Source organism: Pyxicephalus adspersus, chromosome 12, assembly GCF_032062135.1.
Source record: "Pyxicephalus adspersus chromosome 12, UCB_Pads_2.0, whole genome shotgun sequence".
Lineage (NCBI taxonomy): Eukaryota > Metazoa > Chordata > Amphibia > Anura > Pyxicephalidae > Pyxicephalus > Pyxicephalus adspersus.
This window is the reverse complement of record NC_092869.1, coordinates 20901620-20925478: the sequence shown is the minus strand read 5'-3', so window position 1 is coordinate 20925478 and position 23859 is coordinate 20901620. Positions and strand designations below refer to the sequence as shown.

At 38.0% G+C, this 23859-nt stretch overlaps 1 protein-coding gene across 1 annotated transcript; it reads left to right on the top strand.

Moving 5' to 3' along the window:
• Positions 1-16444: 16444 nt before the first annotated feature.
• On the top strand, positions 16445-23620 carry ACTC1 (actin alpha cardiac muscle 1). Its single transcript, XM_072428185.1, has 7 exons — positions 16445-16590; positions 18195-18339; positions 19203-19527; positions 20574-20735; positions 21677-21868; positions 22494-22675; positions 23260-23620. The coding sequence occupies exons 2-7, from the start codon at positions 18211-18213 to the stop codon at positions 23401-23403; spliced, it is 1134 nt and encodes a 377-aa protein (XP_072284286.1). The 5' UTR covers positions 16445-16590; positions 18195-18210; the 3' UTR covers positions 23404-23620.
• Positions 23621-23859: the final 239 nt, after the last annotated feature.

Sequence of the window (23859 nt, the reverse complement as noted above, 5' to 3'; positions counted from 1 at the left end):
GGATTCTTCACTGTAAGGTCTGTGAAAATGTGGAATCGGCTCCCTCAGGAAGTAGTTTCAGCAACTACTATAGATTGCTTTAAGGAAAATCTGGATGTTTTTCTAGAAGCACAGAATATAACTGAGTATTAAGGCTTTAAAGTAAAAAAAACAGTGACTGTTGATCCAGGGAACATCCGATTGCCTCATGGAATCAGGAAGGAATTTTTTACCCCTGTTGAAGGAGATTGTACCAGGTTTTATTGCTTTAGGGTTTTTTTGCCTTACTCTGGACCAACTATGTTTTATAGGGTTTTATATCTAGGATATGTTTATTTCCCCAGTGGTTGAACTTGGCGTACTTATGTCTTTTTTCAATTTAATCTACTATGTAACTATGTACCTATGATTACTGGCCCTTAAAATGAATTGTGTAATTGTGTATTGTGTAAAAATCTAAAAAAGCTGACTTTGCCATATTGCTTGAGCTGATTCATAATATGTCAGCAGCCCTTCTTTCACAACAATTGCAACTTGCAGCACCTGTAGAAAAAAAAACAAACAGAAATAAGTTGTGTGGATGCAATATTATCTAGTGAAAGCAACCTGGAAAGATTGTGCACAGCTCCTGTTTCAGCTCCATTATGTGCCAATACAAATTCAGTTATGGGTTGAATTATATGGTGTAATAATGAATGCTGTAAAATCAAGCCTTTACTATTTTGGTACTACATCAAGGTCATTGTTTTACATACAACTCTGGTGGTGAGAAGCACAGACAGCAGAGACAGACAGTTTAGCATTAGGGCTATGGGGTTTACTGCATTCCCCTATCTTTATATTATTGAAAAAAAAACAGAAAATAGATTTTTTAGGCTTTACATTATATTTTAAACGGGACATTTTCCATTCCTTTGTTTGAGTGAGGCCACTAGCTAAAATATTTAAACCATTTTCATGAACTACTATCAGTATAAATAAGCATTTTACATATGTTTATGTTTGTAGTCCTGTTTTTCTATTTCTTTCCAATGTTATTTAATCAATATGAATACTATATGCATATAAAATATATGGAGGTGTAGCTTCTTGCTCAATTCAGTGCTTGCTGAATTCCATGTCCATGCGTCTCTTTTTAAGTCCCTGCACGCTTATCTTTCTCCCCTCCCAGGGAATGCAGTTTCTAACTGGGTTGTTTCTAAGTAGGGGGAAAGAATTCTGGTGGCTTGTATAAGAATCCACTCACACCCCCACTAGTGAGACAGCTGCGATAACACAATGAGCTTCTACAGTAAAACTCCCCATACTATTAACACCACCAGTGCCATACTGTCTAATACAGTGGCCATGTGTTTTGAGGGTTAACTGAACTATGTTGAACTTTAATGATACACAGGAAAACTTTTAAATTAATATTTTTTTTTATATAAACAGGATGTATAAATATATATACTAATTTAGCTTTACAATGGTATAGTAACCCATAGCAATAAGCCAGAAACCACCTTTCAGCTTTTTACAGGGTCTTCTTTAGAATGGCTTCTATGGGTTACAGTACACTATTGCTTTTTGCAAAGGACCCCCAGACATGCCAAATGATGTTTTTAGGCAGTTTGATTCATGGGATATGCTGTTGGTTTGTTCTCGCCATACACCCTCACCTCCGACTGCCACCTTAGGGCAGGAATCCTATCTTCCTTTCCTGTTAAGTTAAAGCTGACAATCTGTACCTAGATATAGACAACATCCTGCAAGGAATGCTACCACAGCATATACTATTTATAGCAGCTGAAAAAAAAACTTCAGATAAATTGATCTTTTAGACTCTGTTACTGCTCAGGAATAAGTAATGAGCCTGTACACATCAGCCACAGAGGAGTGTAAAATACTTGCCCTAAACTTTATTGAGCTACTAAGCAGTATTCAAAAAAAAAAAAAAAGTACCATGTAAATGCTTAGATCTGTCTTTACTAATATAGTAACTGAAAACTATTGAAACTAACTACATACACAGGCAATATATCAGAGAAGGCTACAGGGCCCATTTGGAAATACAGTTCAGTTATTTGTATAGAAACATCACAAAACTTTGTTGAGTATAATATTTTCAGTCATAACACCATGTGCATTTCATCAAACTAAAAATTGCAAAGCCTGTAGCCAGTAGTAATAAACAGACAATCTACAGATCCTATGCTAACAGGACTAAAGCTACATACACACTTCCAATGGGTCTCGCCCGATAATCGGCTCAGGGCCGATATCAGACGAGAATCTGAAGTGTGTACAGCGCGCGTTGTTCATTGTCCGAACGACTGTCCTGATGGATCCACAGACTATGAATGTCAAACGATTGTAATGCAAGTGGAGGGGGCCAGTGCTCAGCGGGGTGCTGCTTGTCGCTCTCCCCCTCCCCTCTGCATAGAGCAGAACGGTGCTGTATGTACTGCTGTATGGAGTGCTTAGTCGTTGGAAAGGATTGTGAAAGATCCTTTCCAACATCTATAATTGCAAGTGTGTATGCGGCTTAAGTCTTCTCAGCTTCACTATCTATAAAACCTCTTTTACAAATGTCAGGTTTACCAGGTCCCTAACAGCGGGGCCAATAAAACAACCCCTCAGAAACCATTTTACCTCATGAGACTATATGTCGCCACCTTCCTTAGTGTGCTCAGGTTAATCTCAGTTTTAAATTACAGATGCAATCAAGAAAATGGATCTGACTTTAAAGCATTTGACTGCTGCTCAGTCTTCCTCCAATAGAGTCAAAGGAAATCTAACTTATGTGCACTTATTATGTGCTTTTGACTTCTCTTCACAAAAAAAAACTTACCTAGTTGTCTTGCTATAAAATGCTTAAAATGCTTTTGATACTTCTTTCATCTGGGTTACTTTCCAGAAAAAGTACCATCTTCACTGGCTCCATACATACTCCAATCCAGTGGCTCAAAAAAGTACAGAAATAATAGGATTACCCGAAAAGCCAGGCAACAATCAGCAACATTCAACTCATTGTATAAAGTACTTAAAAAAATCAAATGCATGTTACATGACTTAAAGTATATGTAAAAACAAACCTTTTTTATAATGAGATAGGATTGGTTAAAAAAAAAAAGTTTTTATTTTCTCCACCAGTGTATTAATAGGCACAAATATGGTAAGTTCCTGCAACAACACAACAATGAGAGAAAATCTCTCCAAAATGAAGTAAAATACCTCTATCCCCTCCAGCATCCAACTAAGAAAGCCCCTGCCCTAATGTGCTTTGAATGTATAAAATTGTGTATATCTGATAGCTACATACAGAAACTTTTGAAGCATTCCTCACACAATTTGCGAGAATTCATAGCCTATTAATACGCAATGAAGTAAAACTTAATGACAAAAGAGTGTCACAATAAGAACCAGAGTTTTAGGATTATTTTTCCTTTCCTCTTTTTTATATATCTTACAGTGGAATAGCGCTGTAGTTCGCAAGCAGAGCTGGAAACAATTCTAACTGATAGCATACGGCAAATGATACATATGACTAGATTTCTGGCAGTTTCAATAGGTTTTGTGACACTTGTTAAACAGAAATAGCAAAACATGTTGAATAGTACAAATTACTGACCAATAGCAAACCAGTAAGTTCAAGTTGAACTAAAGATTCACTTTTGAACATTCTGTGCCTGATTTATTAAAGCTCTCCAAGGCTGGAGAGCATACACTTTCATCAGTAAAGCTGGGTGATCCAGCAAACCTGGAATAGATTTATTCATTCATATGTCATTTGCTATTTGTTAGCAAATGCTTTGAGTCCTGGACCAGATACATGCCAGGTTTGTTGGATAACCCAGCTTCATTGGTGAAGGTGTATTCTCTCCAGCCTTGTAGAGCTTTAATAAATCAGGGCCTTTGAATCAGGCAGGGCATTATTGCACAAAGGGGCAGGTGATTTTCCTTCCTCAATAATCATTATTACCAGCCTGATCACATAGAGCCTAGCTTCACATAAGGTTGCCAGGGTACATGGCAGTCCTAGCTTCCCCTGTGCTTGCTGGGTCTAAATGAACTTCCGCCATCCCTGCATAACAGGTATGGTGGACTTGTAAAAAGCCATTGTAGCCTTATAAGGGCCTTTTACCTTTTGCTGTCTGACCTTCTGTATCAATTTCTGGTTGTATAATACAAGTAATCCAAATATTTTAATGAGTCAGATTTTATAGTATTGAAGCCCTGATGAAGGAGGCATGACTTAACCCCTAAAACATGGTGGTGTTTTTTTTATAATATAGTATAACACCATGCACCCACACTCGACGTACAGTATATTGGTGTTTTTCTTTCATTTTGGATTTTGGGACTTTGCTACTATCCCCACAAGCACTTTGATTGATGGTTACCTACTGCTTCTGTTCAAGTTTGCAAGCAAAGTAATTCAAATTTTTAATCTTAGTCTCTAAGCAGGTTTTCAAAAGCTCGGTTGGGCCTATCCTGGCCTTTCTGTTGAGCCTTCCAGTGGTTTACTGTGATTCACTAACTGCTAACACCTGCTTTCTTTCTTTCAAACCAGATATATCACATTGCAACACTACCTTCATCAAATATGATATTTGGATATGCAATATAATATATAGGAGGAAGACTTCCTACAAATATCTAGAAAAAAGCAGTCACACTTATTTCTGTGACCTGGCTATAGCTATTGTTTTATTATGAGAGCTTTTAGGAGTGAATTTTAAAAAATATCATTACCCTCTCTAGAGGTAACCCTGAGTGTGACTCGGGGTAGAAAAAAGTTGCTAAATGCGATAACCCCAAGTCACACTCAGGGTAGGTAAACCTATGGGAGGTAAGAGTAAATACAGCCTTACCTGATCCGCCGGCGTCCCGCGCCCTCTATTGCCGTGATCTCCGTCTTCTTCCTCCGGCCGGCTTCTGCACTCGATGAGTCACCGGGGAGTTCCGGGTGACATCGGTGCGTGTGTACGTTACAAAATCTATTTGTATTTCATTTCATACAAAATAACTGTAATGAATGCAATACATTGGGTTTATATGTGTAAAAGCAGTACATTGTTTTCAAGAACATTTATTTTACAGTATATATAATTGTATTAGTAAAATATGTTTTTTTTTTTTTTAAATATTTTTTTTTTTTTTTAAATATATAGATTTTTTAATTTATTCAGTTTGTTATTTTAACATTTATTTTGTGTTTCATACTTTATTATACTCATACTATTATATTATACTGTAAAAAAATTTTCATGAAAAAAGATGTACGGCTTTTAGACATATAAAACCGGAAAGAAATGAACTGCTAGGGAGGTTATTATTGTATATATTTTTAAGAGCATTATGCCGGCTTTTAAATACGAATGAACATGTACTGCTTTTATGTATAAAATATACTAGTAATATAGTTGTACTTGCATAGGTCTGCATACTTACTTTCTATATAATGTTGCTGATGGAGGTCTGCAGTTGTGTAGGTCATGGAAAGGCTTTGCCTCTGCAGAGAAAATATGGTAATATGTGTAAACGTTCTTGACTGTTAGTCAATAATAAAAAATGATATTGAAGATTAATACACACTTTGAAACAAGAATTTGCCATATCTGTCATCCACTTGCCTAAATTTAGCAAGAAAGCATTTTTCTTATACTAAATTTCTACGGTACAAATAAAATACTAGCAATATTCCCATAATACCCTTTAGAACAGAAATTAACAAGAGAAAATGCAAACAAGCATTTATCCTATGTAGATATATGCCTGACCTGCATTCCACTCCGTGTCAGCAAAAATAACTTTAGAAAGAACTTTCTAATCAAATCCTTTATTCCCTTAAAAAATCCAGGTCTATTTACATGACTGTGCAGAGGGAACACCTGGATCACTGAGGCAAAAAAATCAGAACATGTCCGTGCACTATTAAACATTCTCCAAATAAATAGATCTAAAAAGCATCATAGGGCTTAAAGATCTCTTTTTTTGTTACAATTCTGAAATGTAATGCATTTAACATAGCATAGTTAAGGCTTAGTCTGCACGGACGTTTTCCCCAGCGTTTAACCTGAGGCTTTTAAAGGCCATATTTGAAATCCCCATGCATTCCAATGGGCTAATCACCAGGACGTTTCCTTGATCCTTAATTGCTTGCAATGTTTAAAAAAAATTGGAGAGCGGGTAAACACTTCCATTGACTTCAATGGGTCTTTTCCCCCTGTTTTCCCATGTTTTCCTGCTTATTTAAGCACTTAAGACGTAAACGGATTGAAACCGCGGGTAAACATGAAAAAACGTAGGAAAACGCGGCATAAGCGTTTTGCAGCCTTTTTAAGGCAAGCTTTAAGACGTTAATAAATGTGCTTAACAATGCATATAAACGCAATAGGAACGTTTATATGTGTTTTTAAAAACGTCCGTGTAGACCCAGCCTAAGAGGAGTAGTAACACTGTATGTAAAATGTGTATCCGAACAACTTTAAGTTTGTTACTTTCAAGTTGCCAATAAATGAAAATCCACTGTGTTTCTGTAAGTAACAAGTCAGGCTCCTTTTAGCCTAATTGAGATGCAGTAAAAAAAAAAAAGAATATTAAGTATATATTCAGGCACCATATCACACTTAAAAGAATCAGCTTCATAAGCGTAAAACAAATACTGGACATTCTAAGATGGATACCTCTGAATAAACCGTAGAACAGAAATGTGGGGTAAAGTAAGCATTAATATAAACAATAGGGCTACCTGAAGAATAGAGGATGAACATATGCAGCAAAAATCCTAATTTCTTTTATTGAACAAGATTGGGTAATAAAAGTATTTAAAGTGAACCTAGATGTGTTTTTCGCCCTTTATAACATGGGTGGACCCTTGAAATAGCTTTCAGGTCTTCATGGAACCCCTGACAATAATTACTATAATATTAGCTCCCAGTACATGAGCTAGGAAGAATCACTCACATTGCTGGTCAGTGGGAAGAATGTCACTCTTACAGATAGCAAGAAAAAAAATTGGTGTCATCTTAACTGACCTGAAAGGCACAAATTGCTCATTGATCAAGGAACCCCTAGAAGTAGGTTAAGAAACACTGCTCTAGGGGAATGGCCTTTACACTGTATAAAAAAGGCTATACCTCCACAGACCTATCTGCCAGGGTTTTCAAGTTGTCAGAAGACACAACAATAGCTGCACTCATACATAATGGGGATGGGTCTGCACATAAAAGTGTAGTTGGCCACATCTGTTTTTGCTGCAGCAGTTTGTAGCATTATATTCTCAAAACTGGGGAAAAGAGTGAGGTTCACAACATCATTCTAAGGGGGGGCCCTTAGTCATAAATGGATTAGCTGTTGCCAAGGTAGAGTCTTTTTAATTTCTTAGATGCATAATTTCTACTTAAATGGGAAGCCAATAGTGTCTGGTATTATCAGCACCATCTGCTTTTATAGAATAAGTTCTGACATTTTCAATTCTAGTATGGCTCTAACACAATAGATCAGAAAATGAGTGTGAGTGCGTTATCTGATCAGCAGATAGCAACATTGGTTCCAGCTTGCCTTCCCTACAGGACCTCTATAAAAGCAAGCGAAAAAGAAGCCAAAAAAATGTACTACTGACCCCTCTCATTCTGCTCACTCTATTATTCAGTTCCCTTGTTCTGAGGAGGGATACAAAACATCAGAACAATACGCCAGACATATAGACAGTTATGGCCATATCAGACCTGTGGTAAATAGTAGGTCTGTCATGGGATCAACTGTGGTCCCAAACTCTCCCATTCAAGTAAATATGAGCAGTAGGGATGAGCGAGTTTTTAAAACTCAATCATGCGGCAAATTCGGCCGTTCTCGCTTACCAAAATTGTAGGCGAGAATGACCGGTGTAAATTCGCTGATCGAGCTCGAATTTGAAAAAAAAAAAGATTGCAGGCTGCGCTGGTCAATGAATGCAGCGTCGGCTGCATTCATTGATCAGCTCAGTGTGCGATCCCCGGCACTAAAGCTTTCCTCAGCCAATCAGGGAGCACTAGAGGTTTTGAATGGGGATACTTGTCCCCATTTAACCTCTAGTGCCGGGTATCATAATCAGGATTCCCAGAGCTGCAAGAATGATTGCAGCTTTGAGAATCCACTGCGATTCCCGGGCACTGGAGGTTAATTAACCTCTAGTGCCCGGAGATCTTCTCAAAGAATGCGTCCGTGGCCTCATTCATTGAGAACAGTGTGCGATCCCCGACACTAGAGGTTAATTAACCTCTACTGTCTCGGGGATCGCAAACAGGAGGATTCCCAGGCAATCCTGTGAATCCTCCTGTTATAATTTCCTTGATCTTCCGTTGGTTTCGCAAAATCGGTTTGCTGAAAGCACAAGGAAATTTTTGCGAGAATGCCTAATCAGCAGCAGGGACCAATTTTTTGTATGTGGTCTAAAGATCTGCACTGCAACCCTGGCTGCAGACCTCTGCTTTTTGTTGTCCATGGTGTGGTTTACCTCTCCCAGCTCCGCAGCACAATTTGCTGTGTACCCGGGAGCTGCAAGCCATGCAGCTTGACATTGCGTGTCTGAAATTGGCCTTACTTTTCCAGAGCAGTAGCCTGTTTATTATAAACTGCATAAACCCCTTTGGCAATAGCAGTACTGCTGTAGATGCTGGAATACGAGTCATAGACTTGTACAATGAACTTTTTATGTATGGTAAACATTGTTATTCTTCTTGATTGTTATATTTGTGGAATGACTGCCAAGTCAAATTCCTAGTAAGTGAAACATGGTCAACAAGATATAATTGTGATTCTGAAACTCCTTTATTAAGCCTGTCATGGAAATCACATAATAAAATACAGCCTTTTATATGTAGTTGAATGAGTAAAGATATTCCTTTACATTTATTCTTGATTCTACTTAAACTTCACATAACACTTGTGACAATTCCAATTACTGTCATACTCTGAGTGACAATAAATTACAGGAAAAGCCTACATTGGACAGATATGTTACTTTCCTAGAACCCTAGAACAAGGTAAACCTAATCAGAAAAAAACACATTTCTTGGGCTCTTTCAGCTAGATACACTAGTACTAGCCATTGTTTAGAATACCATATTTACTAAATGCATGTTTTGTATCAAACTACTAAGAGTTTGATGTTTGCTGTTATCCTCATTTACTTATGGCAAGAGTATCTGTCTGACTGTCGCTGAACTTAAGACATGAAATCCTGCGGTTAAAATTTACGGTGGATTTGGTAAATTTCCTAAAATAGCATTGCCTTCCCGTCTTCTGTCTAGCTATCTAGACCAGGAGTCTGCAACCTGTGGCTCCGGAGCCGCAAGCGGCTCTTCAGCCTCCTTGTTGTGGCTCCCTTCGGCTGCCGCGGGGAGATCTCTGATGGGGGATCCCCTTCCTCCCAAGACACTGCGGAGGAGGGGGATTCCCTATCCGGTGTTCTAATGAAAAAAATCTACCAGTGAAATAAATCTACCACGGGGTGTGTACAAATGGGTGTGTACAATGACATCCCCCTCCTTTGAACCCCAATTCCTCTGGAATGGGGAGATGTACAAAACCAAAAATGTAGGTGCAAGTGGGGGACACCTGTGACTAACACCCCCTAAAATTTAATTGTTAGGCTATCATCAGAACATAAAGAACTCTGCCCATCAAAAAAATCTACCGTTACACATTGCTGGAGGCACCTGAACCCCAATTTCTCTGGAACAGGAAGGGGGTACAGGTGAACAAAATTAGAGGTGCAAGTGGGGGACACCTGTGGCTAACACCTCCTAAAAACTCCACCCATCAAAAAACCCCTACCCTGACACATTGTTGGAGGCTTCTAGCACCTAAACCCCAATTTATCTGGAAACGGGGTACAGGTGAAAAAAATTTGAGGTGCAAGTACGGGACACCTGTGGCTAACACCTCCTAAAAATTCATAAAAACTCTGCCTATCAAAAAAATCTACCCTGTTACACATTGCTGGAAGCATCTAGCGTCTGAACCCCAATTTCTCTGGAACGGGGGGGAGGCGGTACAGGTGACCAAAATAGAGGTGCAAGTGGGGGACACTTATGGCTAACACCACCTACAATTGAATCGCTAAGGCATCGTCAGAAAATAAAGAACTCTGCCCATCAAAATAATCTACCCTGTTACACATTGCTGGAGGCTTCTAGCACCTGAACCCCAATTACTCAAGATTGGGGGGTACAGGTGAACAAAGTTAAAGTTGCAAATGAGGGACACCTGTGGCTAACACCCCTTAAAATTTCATCGCTAAGGCATCATCAGAACATAAAGAACTCTGCCCATCAAAAAAATCTACCCTGTTACGTTAGAAGCCTCCAGCTTCTAATGTAACAGGATGATACGTTAGAAGCTGGAGGCTTCTAGGGGCATAGTTCAGTGTTTAATTTATTTCAAAGTAGGCCTACACATGCGCACTTGTTGTAATAGGTAAAATTAAAAAAATATTAAAACTTTTAAAAGTTTATAAACTGTGTTATGTTTTGCGGCTCCAGACTATTTTTCTTTAGTGGAAGAGGAGGCAAAATGGCTCTTTTGATAGTAAAGGTTGCTGACCCCTGATCTAGACTATGGTCCCGATTTATTAAAGCTCTCCAAAGCTGGATAGGACACACTTTCATCAGTGAAGCTGGGTGATCAAGCAAACCTAGAATGGATCTGATCAAGGATTCAAAAAATTTGCTAGCAAATATCAAATAACTTTTTCAATTTCACTGATGAAAGTGTATTCTCTCCAGCCTTGGAGAGCTTTAATAAATAAGGCCCTATGACTTACAGTAACTATAATATGATGAATAAAGATGACATGGCTTAGCCATCACATAGGACTGTCTTAATGACACAATGACCAAAGGTTTTAGACTTAAAATCAAGGTGATCTAAAAAAATCTATAGGAGCTGCATGGGGCTGGCAATTGGGTGCTGTGCATAGCAATGGCTGGCAATAAATTTGTACATAACAATAACCAAGTGTGGAACCATGCAGTAAACTGCTCCCTGGCACTGATTTTAAACTGCCTGAAATTCAAAGGAAATCACAGGCATTTATTGCGGGCATTCAGGTGTGATTGTGGAGTGGTGCCATTTTCTTGCATATTGTGGAGAGGTTAAAAGAAAGAAGTTGAAGCTGGGTGGGTATATATATATAATGAGATGAAAGAGTCTATAGGAAAGTTTTACCATCAAATACAGATTCTTTTTTCTTTTACTAACCAGTGCAGTGGAAGATACTATGAAGGAGAATCTAGTTGGTTGGTTTAAGCATTATACACAGTTCTTTCTTTTTAATTATACTGAGAAATTAGACATTTGGTGTCATATAATAATGAAATGTGCATATCCTTATTTCTTATCTGCTCACCTAATTTCTTTATACTATTTTTAGTGTTTTTCCAATTTGTATTGTGTTTAATTATTTCAAAACAAAATTAGAATTATTGAAATGAAAAAAAATAACAAATCAAACTGTTATTTTGTTGTAGTATGAGATATTTTGAAATGTAATTTTTTTAAGTACCATTATTCTACACCCACTCTGACATATTTTACATATCCTGCAAAAATGTCAGCATTTCAAATTTGTCCATAGGGTGCTAAAATATAAACATAATCTATTAAATTCTTTTGCACAATCTTGATTTTATTCAGCATTAGAACTTTTTAGAACTGGATAGAAATTTCTGACTTTGACTCTATTAGTTGTTTCCAACAGGTCCCTTTTAAAGGAAACCCATTACAAAAACTGGAGGTGTACAAAAATCTGTACATTTGAATTATTAATAGTAAATGTGTGTCTGATCCTTAAACTGGTAATACAGATTAGTGGTGCTAATGAAACTAGAAAAGGTATGTCTGTTGGGTCACAGAACAAGCTAAAATGAAAGAAGCAGTGGACACAAGTGTGCGAGAAGTGTGATTTCTATTCATGCAGTACATGTGAACAAATGTCTGGCATTTCTAAGAATAGTGTGATTGTTATTTGTTACTATATTTGGCCAGGTGCAAGCACCATTATTGACAGATAATCTACAGACTGAAATAATATAAAGGTGGGGAATGCAAAGCAGAAAAAAGTGAAAGAGGCATCATGTTGGAAAGGTCAGTTGTAAAGACCACAAACTGAGATAGCCTAGTGTCTTAAACAACCGAATACGTACATGAGTAATGAGAACCTTTTACATATATAATGTCCTATTACTGTATGTCTGCGCACCCCTTTTCACTTGAGCATAGCATGCCATTTTGCTGTATTTTGTGCAATTTATCCCTCAAAAATGGGGATTCATTTACTAAATGAGAGGAGGCCATTCACCCAGTAAACTGTTCATTTTGCAAAGTGAATTATATTAACTAGTATTTATATGGCACCAACATATTACGCAGCACATTACAATTCTTACAATTTATTATCCCTACCATAGTCATATGTCTTTAACACAAGCTAAGGCCAACTTGGGGGGACGCCAATTAACCTAACTGCAAGTTTTTTGGAATATGGGAGGAAACTGGAGTACCTGGAGAAAAGCCATGCAAACACGGGGAGCATCTGCAAACTCCATGCAGCTGACCGGAATTTGAACCTAGGACCTAGCACTGCAAAAGCCAGAGCATTAACCACACAGTTCTTACCACTCATTCACCCATTCCCTGCCTTTAGCCTGCACTCTGAGCCACCATGCCACCATGATAGTGAAGGGCATAAGGTGTTTACTTTGGATACCAAATGACATGCAACTAAATTAAAATGAATTCACTATCCACTTTCACCACCACTACTCTCTATCTAACCCCATCAATTCGATTCTCCATATTGCCCTGCTTAATGGTCACTCCATACAGTATGCCATTGCCACTGGTTTATACTCCTGCTGGTACCTACACTCCCCCATCCCTGCTGCCACACAGTTCTCATCACTACCCATTCCCTGCCCTTAACCTACAGAAAATTGCACAGTTCTGTGGGAAGCCTCCTGCTTGTGGCATACACATTGCACAGCTCTACACCCCTCAATATCATCACTGCTCCACAATATCTGCTGCCTCCAAGCAAAAATGTTGCTCCACAGTTCCTATCACTCCCAGGTTATGCTTGCTGCATTTGATTGATGGGATTACTATTAGTGATATATTATCAGTGTACTCTGTGTCTGTGCTGGCACACTAAAGTACCTCCCTCCTGCTCCAGGAAAAGTCCCCCCCTTGCTTTCCTATAATAGCTGCAGTAACTGCGCTGGGCTGCAATGTCAGGAGATCTCACATCCAAGCTTTCAGAAACTATCATTGTCATTGTCTATTTCAAACTGAAATATAACTTTTCGATGCTCTAGATCTCTTACGTTGAGCCAGAACTTGATTTCCTTGGTGGAACAAGGTCACCAACAAGTCTAGACTTCTTTTTCTGTGCATCTGCAGTATCCTAATAAGTAAATGTTTTAATAACTTAGGAGTAATAAATTCGCATGCATTTTGCATTGACATCTTGGCAGCTACACTGAAGGTGACAACATTAACATCAAGGTGTGACAAAAAATAGTCATTTGAGAAATTTAAAAGGTTATAATGCTTCAAACTCTGCCAAGGTTCTCATCCAAAACGTGAGAAAGTTTAGATTTTTACCTACATTTGTTACAAATGATCTATGTTGCAACATAAAATTTTTAATTTACTAACTTCCACTTTAGTCAGGTAGTTGGGTGCCCATGGGAAGCAAATAGATTTGTGCTACATATGTCTTGATCATAAAAAATAAAATCATAAGTAATATTATCCAGTCAGAAATGTATCTGTTGAAGCCAAGTTAGTGCATAATGGATTGATTGGCTAATCAGCAAATATGTGTTAGTGTTCTGCTGCCCATACACTATAAAATCTGACTGTACTATTTCTTATAGTATATATTATGAAACAATCCAACTTAATTGGTATCCAATCAGACAGACCATTATGCTATATAGCTGTTCAGTGAACTAAAGGCAAATTTGCAATCAGATTGTATAGTGTATGGTCACCTTTAGAATTACGCACTTTATTGAATAGGGGCTTTTAACAGCACAGTACACTTTGTAACAGATGTTATGGTAATGCACTGTCTACTGTAACAAAACTGATTTACTAAATCATTTGAAACTATTCAAGTAAGAAGTCCCTCTGCAAAATATATTCTGTGATTAGTATGGTGTGCTGCGTATTAATATCATGCAGGACCTATGTTATAATTTATTGGGGTGCATTGAAAGCCCATTTAAAGTAAATAAGCTGCACCTCAATACAATTCAATAAGCCCTAAAACTTCATTCAGATGACTGCATGTGTGTGTGTTTTTTTTTCATATTTCAGTTTTTATACTGTATATTTAGATGCATTTTTGAACACGTGCTAACCAGAATCTCAAGAGGCTATTTGGGCATGATTTATTAAAGCTCCCCAAGGCTGGAGAGAATACATTTTCATCAGTAAAGCTGGGTGATCCAGCAAACCTGGCATGTATTTCTTAAAAGTCAATTTGTTAGCACGTTTTTTGAAACCTGAACCAGATCCATTCCAGGTTTGTTGGATCACCCAGCTTCACTGATGAAAGTGTATCCTCTTCAGCCTTGGACGGCTTTAACAAATCAGGCCCTTATCTCACACATGACACATAGCCAGGAGCTATAAGAGGCAGGCAATGTATAAAAGATGCATTAAAGTTCTGTATACATGCAATTTTTATGCGTTGCCATGGGTTTCTATTGACCTTTCGAGGCAGTAAAAAATAGACACTTCTTTTTAACACACCTGTGTTTAATCACTCACACAGTCTTTTTTCAGGTAAATATTATATCATTTTTGTGTTCAAACCCTTAATATTGCTTATTTCCTAGCACCTACACTATCAATATAAAAACATTTAAAACAAATGAGTTACTGAAGGTTTATGCTTGGAATGGAGCCTCTAGCCCAGGCATGGGCAATCTATGGCCCGCGGGCTGTATACAGCCCATTGGGGATGTTTCTCCGGCTCTTTGGTTGGTCCGCGGTTCCGCTGCCACCCAGGGCAGGGTCAGGAGAAGGACCCCGCTGGGGGGCGCACCGGCCACAGCCTGAGATGGGGGAGTGGGCGAGCTGTCACTGCACACAACCCGCCCACTCCCTCATCTCAGGCTCAGATCTGTGATGGGAGAGTGGGCGGGGTTATGCCATTATAAAATCACGTTCAGTGGCATCATGATGGCATAACCCCACCCACTCTCCCATCAGTCTGGCTCCTCTGTCAAATTTTATTTCAGATTGTGCCCCAGACTAAAAAAGTTTGCTCACCCCTGCTTTGCTCCTGTAGGTTTTCAGCCCTGAATTGACATCACATAGTGTAAATACACATGGCCTGATCACATACTTATAAAGGAAGGATTGTTTACTTATTTTGCTTTTTGCTGTGAATAGTGATAATTAAACATTTAATCATTTGTGAAACTATGGGAATACTTACAGAACACTGAAAAACATTGCAGACTAAAAACAAACTGGCATCCTGACATTCCAATAAAATAAGTGGTTATCACGCATAAAAATAAGCAGATATTTAGCAAGGAATGCAGAACTGAATCAATAATTGCATATCCTCTTGAAAGAGTAGAGCAGGGGATTTCCACTCATAACACGTTGGCATCACTGCTTGTCCCAGGGCAAAACTTCAACCTTGTTCTGCCAAAGAACAGCTATTTCCATATATGATATCCTCAGAAAAGTTCAAACCTGACAGAGTGCAAGCTTTTCAATAAACATGTACTTATTTAACCATTTCATGCCTTAAACTTTATTCTATATGACTTTTATATGTACATTTATGAGGCTTTTTTTTAGGTATGGCGGTGCAACATCATAATCACCGATAGGATCTGCTGGTAATAAGGGGCTTTAACACCTTAGACTGCAAGCCCCAGAGGTATTAAAGGATTAAAAAAGCAAAATATTATGGACCTGGTGTGTCACCTCTGCACGCTTGTTTATTACACCCTCCTGCCAAGGGGCTCAAGGAATATGTGAAAGACTTTGTAAGCTCCATGCTCCCTGTGTTCTACTTAACAGGGTTCCTACTTCATTATTAAAGTATAAGTCACTGGCAATTTAAACTGCTGTCCAAGGTCTCATTAAACAAAACACAAATCACCCTGGTCTGCAGCTCCCTGGTGAGTCACAATTTTTCCTCACCCCTCCTTTTGCAATTGTATTGCACCTGTCAGCTCCCTAAGCAGTCACTGATTCTGTACTATTTCTTTCATTGTGCTGTTTTTTTTTTTGTGTCACCCAGCATAGCAGACATGCTTTTTTGGGAATCCCTATTTGGCCATCCCTCGTAGTGCTCTCCCCACCTCCACCCATTCCATACATGGGCTAGGGGGTCCACGGACCCTGCCCTCCCCCTTACCTACTCCATTAATGGCTTCTTTGCTACTCAATGGCCCAGAAGCTACCAAATATGGACAGGCCGCCTGCCTTTCCCTGTGGAGCTCCCCTCTGACTCCACATCTTCAGGCAGAGTATAAATTGACAACTCAGTCCCTTAGGCAGCACCCAGCCAATTTCATTTACAGCAGCCAGCTCTCTTGTGCTGACCAGGTGAGTACCAGCAGGGACCTATAGGTGGCTTCTTGCTGATGGATTTCAGAACTTAGACTATTGGGACAGTCAAGTCAAGCTTCAATTTTTTGGAACAGTTTGGAAACAAACTTTTTTTTTCTTTTTTTTAATTTGGTACAAAATACCGGTTTCACTCAAAGGTCTTGTTCAAGTGAATGTACATCCTATACAGAATTTTTAAGGAAGGCTATTGGTGCTTTGAATGCTGTGCATTCTGGGATCAGTGGTACACGTTTTGTCTTCTAAATCCTGAAATAATGACAGCAATATGCCACTGTGGCATTTCATTTTATTTTTTAGTAATGACACTACAGATGGCAAATTGTCAGTGGAAGGTATAATCTAGAGCAGTATATCATAGAATGTTCAGAGTGAGGTATAATTTATTTAGGTATAATTATGTAATTTTCTTTACAATAACTGCTGCATCCATCAAACATAAATGTTACATTAGTACCACTGGCAAGGAGATGACCTCAAAATATCCCAAACTTTCATAGTTTACCCTAATTTATCTAGCTAAACTGTAAAAAAGGTGAGCTTTAACCTGTAATTCAACTGCAGTAGAGCTTTTCAACTTCTTCATGCTGTTACTGCATGAAAGAGGTTAACAAACTTGAGAGGGATCATATGAATGCTTGTAGGAATATGTCCAGGCTGGAGAATAAGACAGTGGGGGTTTGTGTGCAGAAGACAGCTGTTCCCTGACATGTGAGGCTTACAAGGACAGAAGGGGCTGAAAAAGTACATTTGATATATTGAAGTTGAAGAAAAACTTTTCAATGACAGTAGCAGTTTACATAATTAGATTCATTTAAAATATTTGCTTTATAACAAAAGGCATGTCTAGCAATGCTTGTAAAATTTAGGTTGATATATGTTTAAATTTATTGGGATGGTTAAAACATCTGCCAAGTTTTTTATTGTTTCTCATATCCCCACCTTCACTTAACTATTTGTCAAAGTAATAGGAAGAGGTATAAAATACAAAATATAAAACTATTACCTGAATTGAAGCAGCAAAGCAATCTTCTAATGAGGAATGCACTGGAGATTGTTGTCCAACAGGGCATTATCCCTTGTTTTGGAAAAGTTTCCTCTCATTTCTTGCTGTGCCTACAGAACAGGAAATATAAGAAAATCTCTACAATTTGACATGAAAATCAGTAAAATTTTAACTATCTCCTACTCCATAGAAATAACCTTTGGCTTTAAGTAATGTTGGAGATAGCTAAACAATCATTACTAACAAATTAGCAAGTATTCATGAGTCAAAATCCAATAATCCATAGCAACTATTAAACTATTATCTTTTTTTCATCTGAGTAAAGTGAAATTAGATTGGTTGCTATGGGTTACTGTTTTATGATTACTCTTGGCTTGCTTTATAAAATAAACCTAGTAATTGCAACATGTAATTGTGTACCATTTGCATTTTAAGGGTTAGAATGTACATTTATATAAGAGTATGTAATAAGTACTGCATTAATCTATGTGTTTCCTATTGTTAGCGGTGATTAAGCTGTGTGCATGGGTAAAAAGGAAGCCAGTTTTTAAGCTGTTCTCACTTCATATGTTTGCAGAACTTAACCTGCCAACATGTGTGACGATGAGGAGACTACCGCCTTGGTGTGCGACAACGGCTCAGGGCTGGTAAAGGCTGGGTTCGCCGGGGATGATGCCCCTCGTGCTGTGTTCCCCTCAATCGTTGGTCGCCCTCGTCATCAGGTATGTAAATTGTATTCATTATACCTACATTTTTTGCTTTTACATTAGAATAAATAATGATGCTGAGGAAAGGTCTACCTTGAAAAGATATTTAGGGGTTAAAAAACACATTTTCAGAATTAGAAACACTAAACAAATACAAAAAAAATTCTTACTATATTATCTAATTTTTTTTTTAATATAGTATAAATACAGAGGTAGTGTAGACCATTCTGAAAGAAGCAATAGAGAAATAATTTGCATCTTGTTTGCAACAAGCCTCTGTATCTGTAGCTCTTAATCTTTCCCTGTTTTTCTACTACTGGAAGATAAAAATAGCAAGTGCACAGGCCCTGTCCTGCAAGGTTCAGTGATAAGACGAGCCAGTTATTAATAGGCAGATTTGAGCCTGCTTATATTTTCCTACCGTACTGTGTGCTGGGAAAAATTTGCCTTGTTATACAGTTGACACTGGCACACTTTGAATGGCTCTGCCATAGCTGACATAACATCAGAAGCATTTCTAACGTTTGAATACTCAGGAGGGGAAACTAAGCATATTAGAATTAAGCTTCGCCAACAGCCCATTAGTATCATTTACTGCCGCCCTGCCAAGTTCCTAACAGAGAATGTACCGGGCCCATTGGCACTCGGGTCATAGGCAGCTGGGCAGCTTATAGGGCCAAATTAAAATAATGCCAGCTGAGTAATGATTGTGTCACCTTGAGTTGTAGGTCAGACCATTTCTAATCAGACACTAAAACATTCTACGAGAAGAAGTTTTGAATAATGTAAATTTAAAATCTTTTGTATTATCAAGATCATTTAATACATTCTGTGCTTTGGACATTTGTAACTTTGGTTTTCCATTTTCTCTACTTTAGGGTGTCATGGTTGGTATGGGTCAGAAGGACTCCTATGTAGGTGATGAGGCTCAGAGCAAGAGAGGTATCCTGACTCTGAAATACCCCATTGAGCATGGTATCATCACCAACTGGGATGATATGGAGAAGATCTGGCATCACACCTTCTACAATGAGCTCCGTGTGGCCCCAGAGGAGCACCCCACCCTGCTCACTGAGGCTCCCCTGAACCCCAAGGCTAACCGTGAGAAGATGACCCAGATCATGTTTGAGACCTTCAACGTCCCAGCCATGTATGTTGCCATCCAGGCTGTGCTGTCCCTGTACGCCTCTGGTCGTACCACAGGTGAGATCAAGAGCCTATGTATTATAAAGGCAAAATATAGTATAGTATAATACATTTCATGAAAGTGATAAAGGTGAGATAGGGGGAGAGAAAAGTGTCTGCCCATAATTTGTTGGAGACTATGAGCTTGTGACTTTTCTTTGTTCTGGTTATTATATGTTTAGAAATAGCTAACTGCTATTTCAAAACTATAATAAATAGAATTATTAAATATCTCAGTCCAGCTGACTTTGAAGTTTGTACTTATCACAGTACAGAATCATTATAAAAAACAGACTACAAAAAAAACCCTTAGTGATGATATGGAAAACAAACTGACACTTTTTATTTTTTTCTCAAACCAACCTCTAGTAATGCACTAAAGTCAAATTAATTCATAGCAAGTTCAAAAAAAATGCTAAGGGAGGTTTAATCTTCTTACACTGGTGACACAGACATCTCATCTCTGAATCCAGCCTATTTTGTGGTACTGAAATACTGGCTTATATTTACTAAAATAGAATTTCATAGAGGAGGGGGAGTGAAGCGATGTGACCCCAAGCTGCCTTGTATTTATCACTGGGGTAAAATCACCAGTCTGTTACATATAGAAAAATAGTAGAGCAGTAATTGCTTGAAATTTCTCTCTTGCAATTTTTTTCTTAAATCACTCATTAAATCAATCAATGTTACACCAAATAAAAAAAAAGCTCCAAGTTTAATAATTAGCCTTTTGCATACAAGTCTGCTAGCAGCCTTTGTTTATGGCTATTTGCTTTACACTGCAGTAAAGCATCTTGCTCTATGTGTCAAGGTGACTTAGTATTTCCTAAATGTATATTTGATTTTATAACGCCATTTAGTAGCAGTTAGTGTTTATAACTATCTGCTACTATTGCCAGGAAACCATCTCTGTACATACTGTTGCAAACATACAACAGAAAGGTTCTGCAGAAACATGTGCCTATGTTTCCAGGAACTTTGTCCTAAAATACTATTTCAAGCTGTTATTTGTAGTTGTGTTGTCTGTTCCCTTTTACTTTATCTATTCTTTTTATGATTCCCAGGTATTGTTCTGGACTCCGGTGATGGTGTAACACACAATGTCCCCATCTATGAAGGGTATGCTCTGCCCCATGCCATCATGCGTCTTGATCTGGCTGGCAGGGACCTTACAGATTACCTCATGAAGATCCTGACTGAGCGTGGCTACTCTTTTGTGACCACAGGCAAGTTTTCTGTCATTTTTCAACTTCTAAGCATTTAGGAGCTATAGGGCTCAAATCTCAAAGGCTTTAATCCTTAGAGCCAGCTTCATGTCAGTACAGAAGCACATGAATCTTTAATGAAATTTTTAGTGCCCATGGCACATTAACTCCTACCTCATGGTAGCAGAAGTAGATTTTTTTTTCATAAACACGAAAAACACAGCTGTTCACTTATTGGTACAGCCTTCTAAAAATTGTGTGCATTATCCTTCATATTAAAAGAATGGCCATTAATGCACCACTAGCCGTAACTCACAGCAACCTATCAGGCGTTGAGGTTGAATTACTAAAGAAGTTTAGACTGTTCATTTAGCAAAGTGAATTATCAATCTGCAGAGGAATAATTCATAAATTGCACAGAATACCCAATTCACAAAGAAGTAAATAAAATAAAACATGATGTTTGATAATTAGATGGTTGAGGTTTCCAAAGATTCACCTCAATCATCAAGCTAAATAAATTTACCGTTGCAGAGTGATAATTCACTTTTCTAAGTAAACAACATATATTACTTTATTAAATATATCCCCTTGTTTTTTTTGTATAGAACTGGTGAAAGATATTGTTTATTATGCATTACTGCATTTTGCAGTTTATCAAATAAAGACACACTGCCAACACAATTAGGCAAGGGAGGCTTTTGCTAAGGTTTAAGAAACCTTACAAGAGTTGTATTTGAAAAGCTGTATGTAGAGGTACATTTCACACTTTTTTACCATTTATCCCTAAGCCTCAGATGCCCAGATACAAATACTACAGATGCAGCTAACATGTTTTTTTAACACATTATGCAACTATACAATATGTATGTTGTCTAAATGCTGTATTAATAGTTTATAGTGCAAATGTTTGGCTAAATTGAGACTCAGAACTGATAATTTCATATTTTTCCTATCTACAGCTGAACGTGAAATTGTGCGTGACATCAAGGAAAAACTGTGCTATGTGGCTTTGGACTTTGAGAATGAAATGGCCACTGCTGCCTCCTCCTCTTCCCTGGAGAAGAGCTATGAACTGCCTGACGGTCAGGTCATCACCATTGGCAATGAACGTTTCCGTTGCCCTGAGACCCTCTTCCAGCCTTCCTTCATTGGTAAGATACACAGCTAAAATATAAAGTATAACAGAACATCATCAGATTGTGCAGGTTAATCCAGACCCCATTTCTATCTAATCTCACAAGAATACCAGCATATCAATAAGTTATATACAACATAAGTGATTATTTTAAGGTGATTTAATTCCTTTCCACCTACAGTTACCTCATAACTATTGGCACTTTAATATTAGTAATCAGAAGAAAACATGTTAAAATGAATTCTTTAACTGATTTACAATATAAACCCACCACATGTAAAGCTTTTTATCAAATACTTAAAGACAGTTCTGCTTTCCAGTTCTATTGACATTATCTAATAGTCTATAAGCTGCAAAGTATGATGGTTACTGCATTGCTCTAAAATCCAGGCTAGTTAAGTGTAGATTTATAGTAAGGCGCATGAAAGAACTTTCATTCCAATCTCCACAGCCAACACAAGCTGTGACTTTAACAAAGACCCTTTTATTATTTTTAGGTCCTAACACCTGTTAAGTTGTGTAGGCAGTTGCTGTCCATTTGGCAGCATTTGTTTCTCTAGTACAGGACACTCTGCATCTGTTCTTCACAGTCACCAACATTTGCACACAAATTATGATCATCTTCTTCTTACAATTCCCAGGTATGGAGTCTGCTGGTATTCATGAGACCACATACAACAGCATCATGAAGTGTGACATTGATATCCGCAAGGACCTGTACGCCAACAACGTACTGTCTGGTGGTACCACCATGTACCCTGGTATTGCTGACAGAATGCAGAAGGAAATCACTGCCCTGGCTCCCAGCACCATGAAGATCAAGGTAAGCTTTCAATATAAGCCAGACGCTTTACTATATTACAATAACAAAACATGGCTCAGTCCTACAGAGCATCCTTTAGTTTTATCAGCAACGTACAACCATACATTCCTACTACTAATGAAGAAAGAAGATACAACTTTCCTTTTAAAAAAGGAATAAAAAATAAATATACATACACACATGTAAAGAATCATTGGGGCATACTAATCAGGTACATTATAAATCATATAAACTGAAAACCTCAATTTCAGTCAAGAATGTATGTTTTTTTCAAGATAATGTCTAAATCAGGGTTGTCCCAACTGTCAAGGGCCAAGATCTGCACAAGTTTAGTATTTCATCAGTCAGCAGTAAATTTAGTAATTTATGGTATACAAAGAATCCGAAAATTACTGTGTTTATATAAAAATCTTGGACTGTATGTGGCCCTCCACAACTAGAGTTGGACAACCTATATGATCAAATTGGGGGACTGTTATATCTCTGTAGGAGCACTGTAGACACAAGGTTGTTGGTTAATTGTAGTTATTCTGCAAATGTAAAGGATAGTTTACTCATTTTATTCTGTTCTTTATTTTTCATAGATCATTGCCCCACCTGAGCGTAAATACTCTGTATGGATTGGTGGCTCCATCCTGGCTTCTCTGTCCACCTTCCAGCAGATGTGGATCAGCAAGCAGGAGTATGATGAGGCTGGACCCTCCATTGTGCACAGGAAGTGCTTCTAAACATTTCACATTCTCCTTTGTTCAAATTTACACAGTACCTCCGACTCAAGACAAAGAATACATGGGCAGCCATTGTACAGTTTGTTTACACTCCATCATATTTATTACTTTATAAATAAATCAAATGCCATTATTAAGTCCAACAGCGTTTGCCTGTCTTATTTGCTCTGACTGGGATGTTTTATTTCAAAATAAAAGGAACCATCTTCTAAAAGCTTGTCTGTGTTGTGTGATAGTTTCTTGGAAATAAAATGATCTCCAAACTAAAAAAAAAAGGGAAATAGGTATGCTGGTTCCCCATTACCATTAAAATTTATTGTGCTAAGAGCAATAACAATGAATGGGCACCTTTTATCCGAACCTTGTCACTAGGTGGACAGCACAGAGGGACCTCTGTAAAGTAGAATAGTTATACTTTAAAGTAAAACAGGCCATACATCTTACAGCCTGATTGTA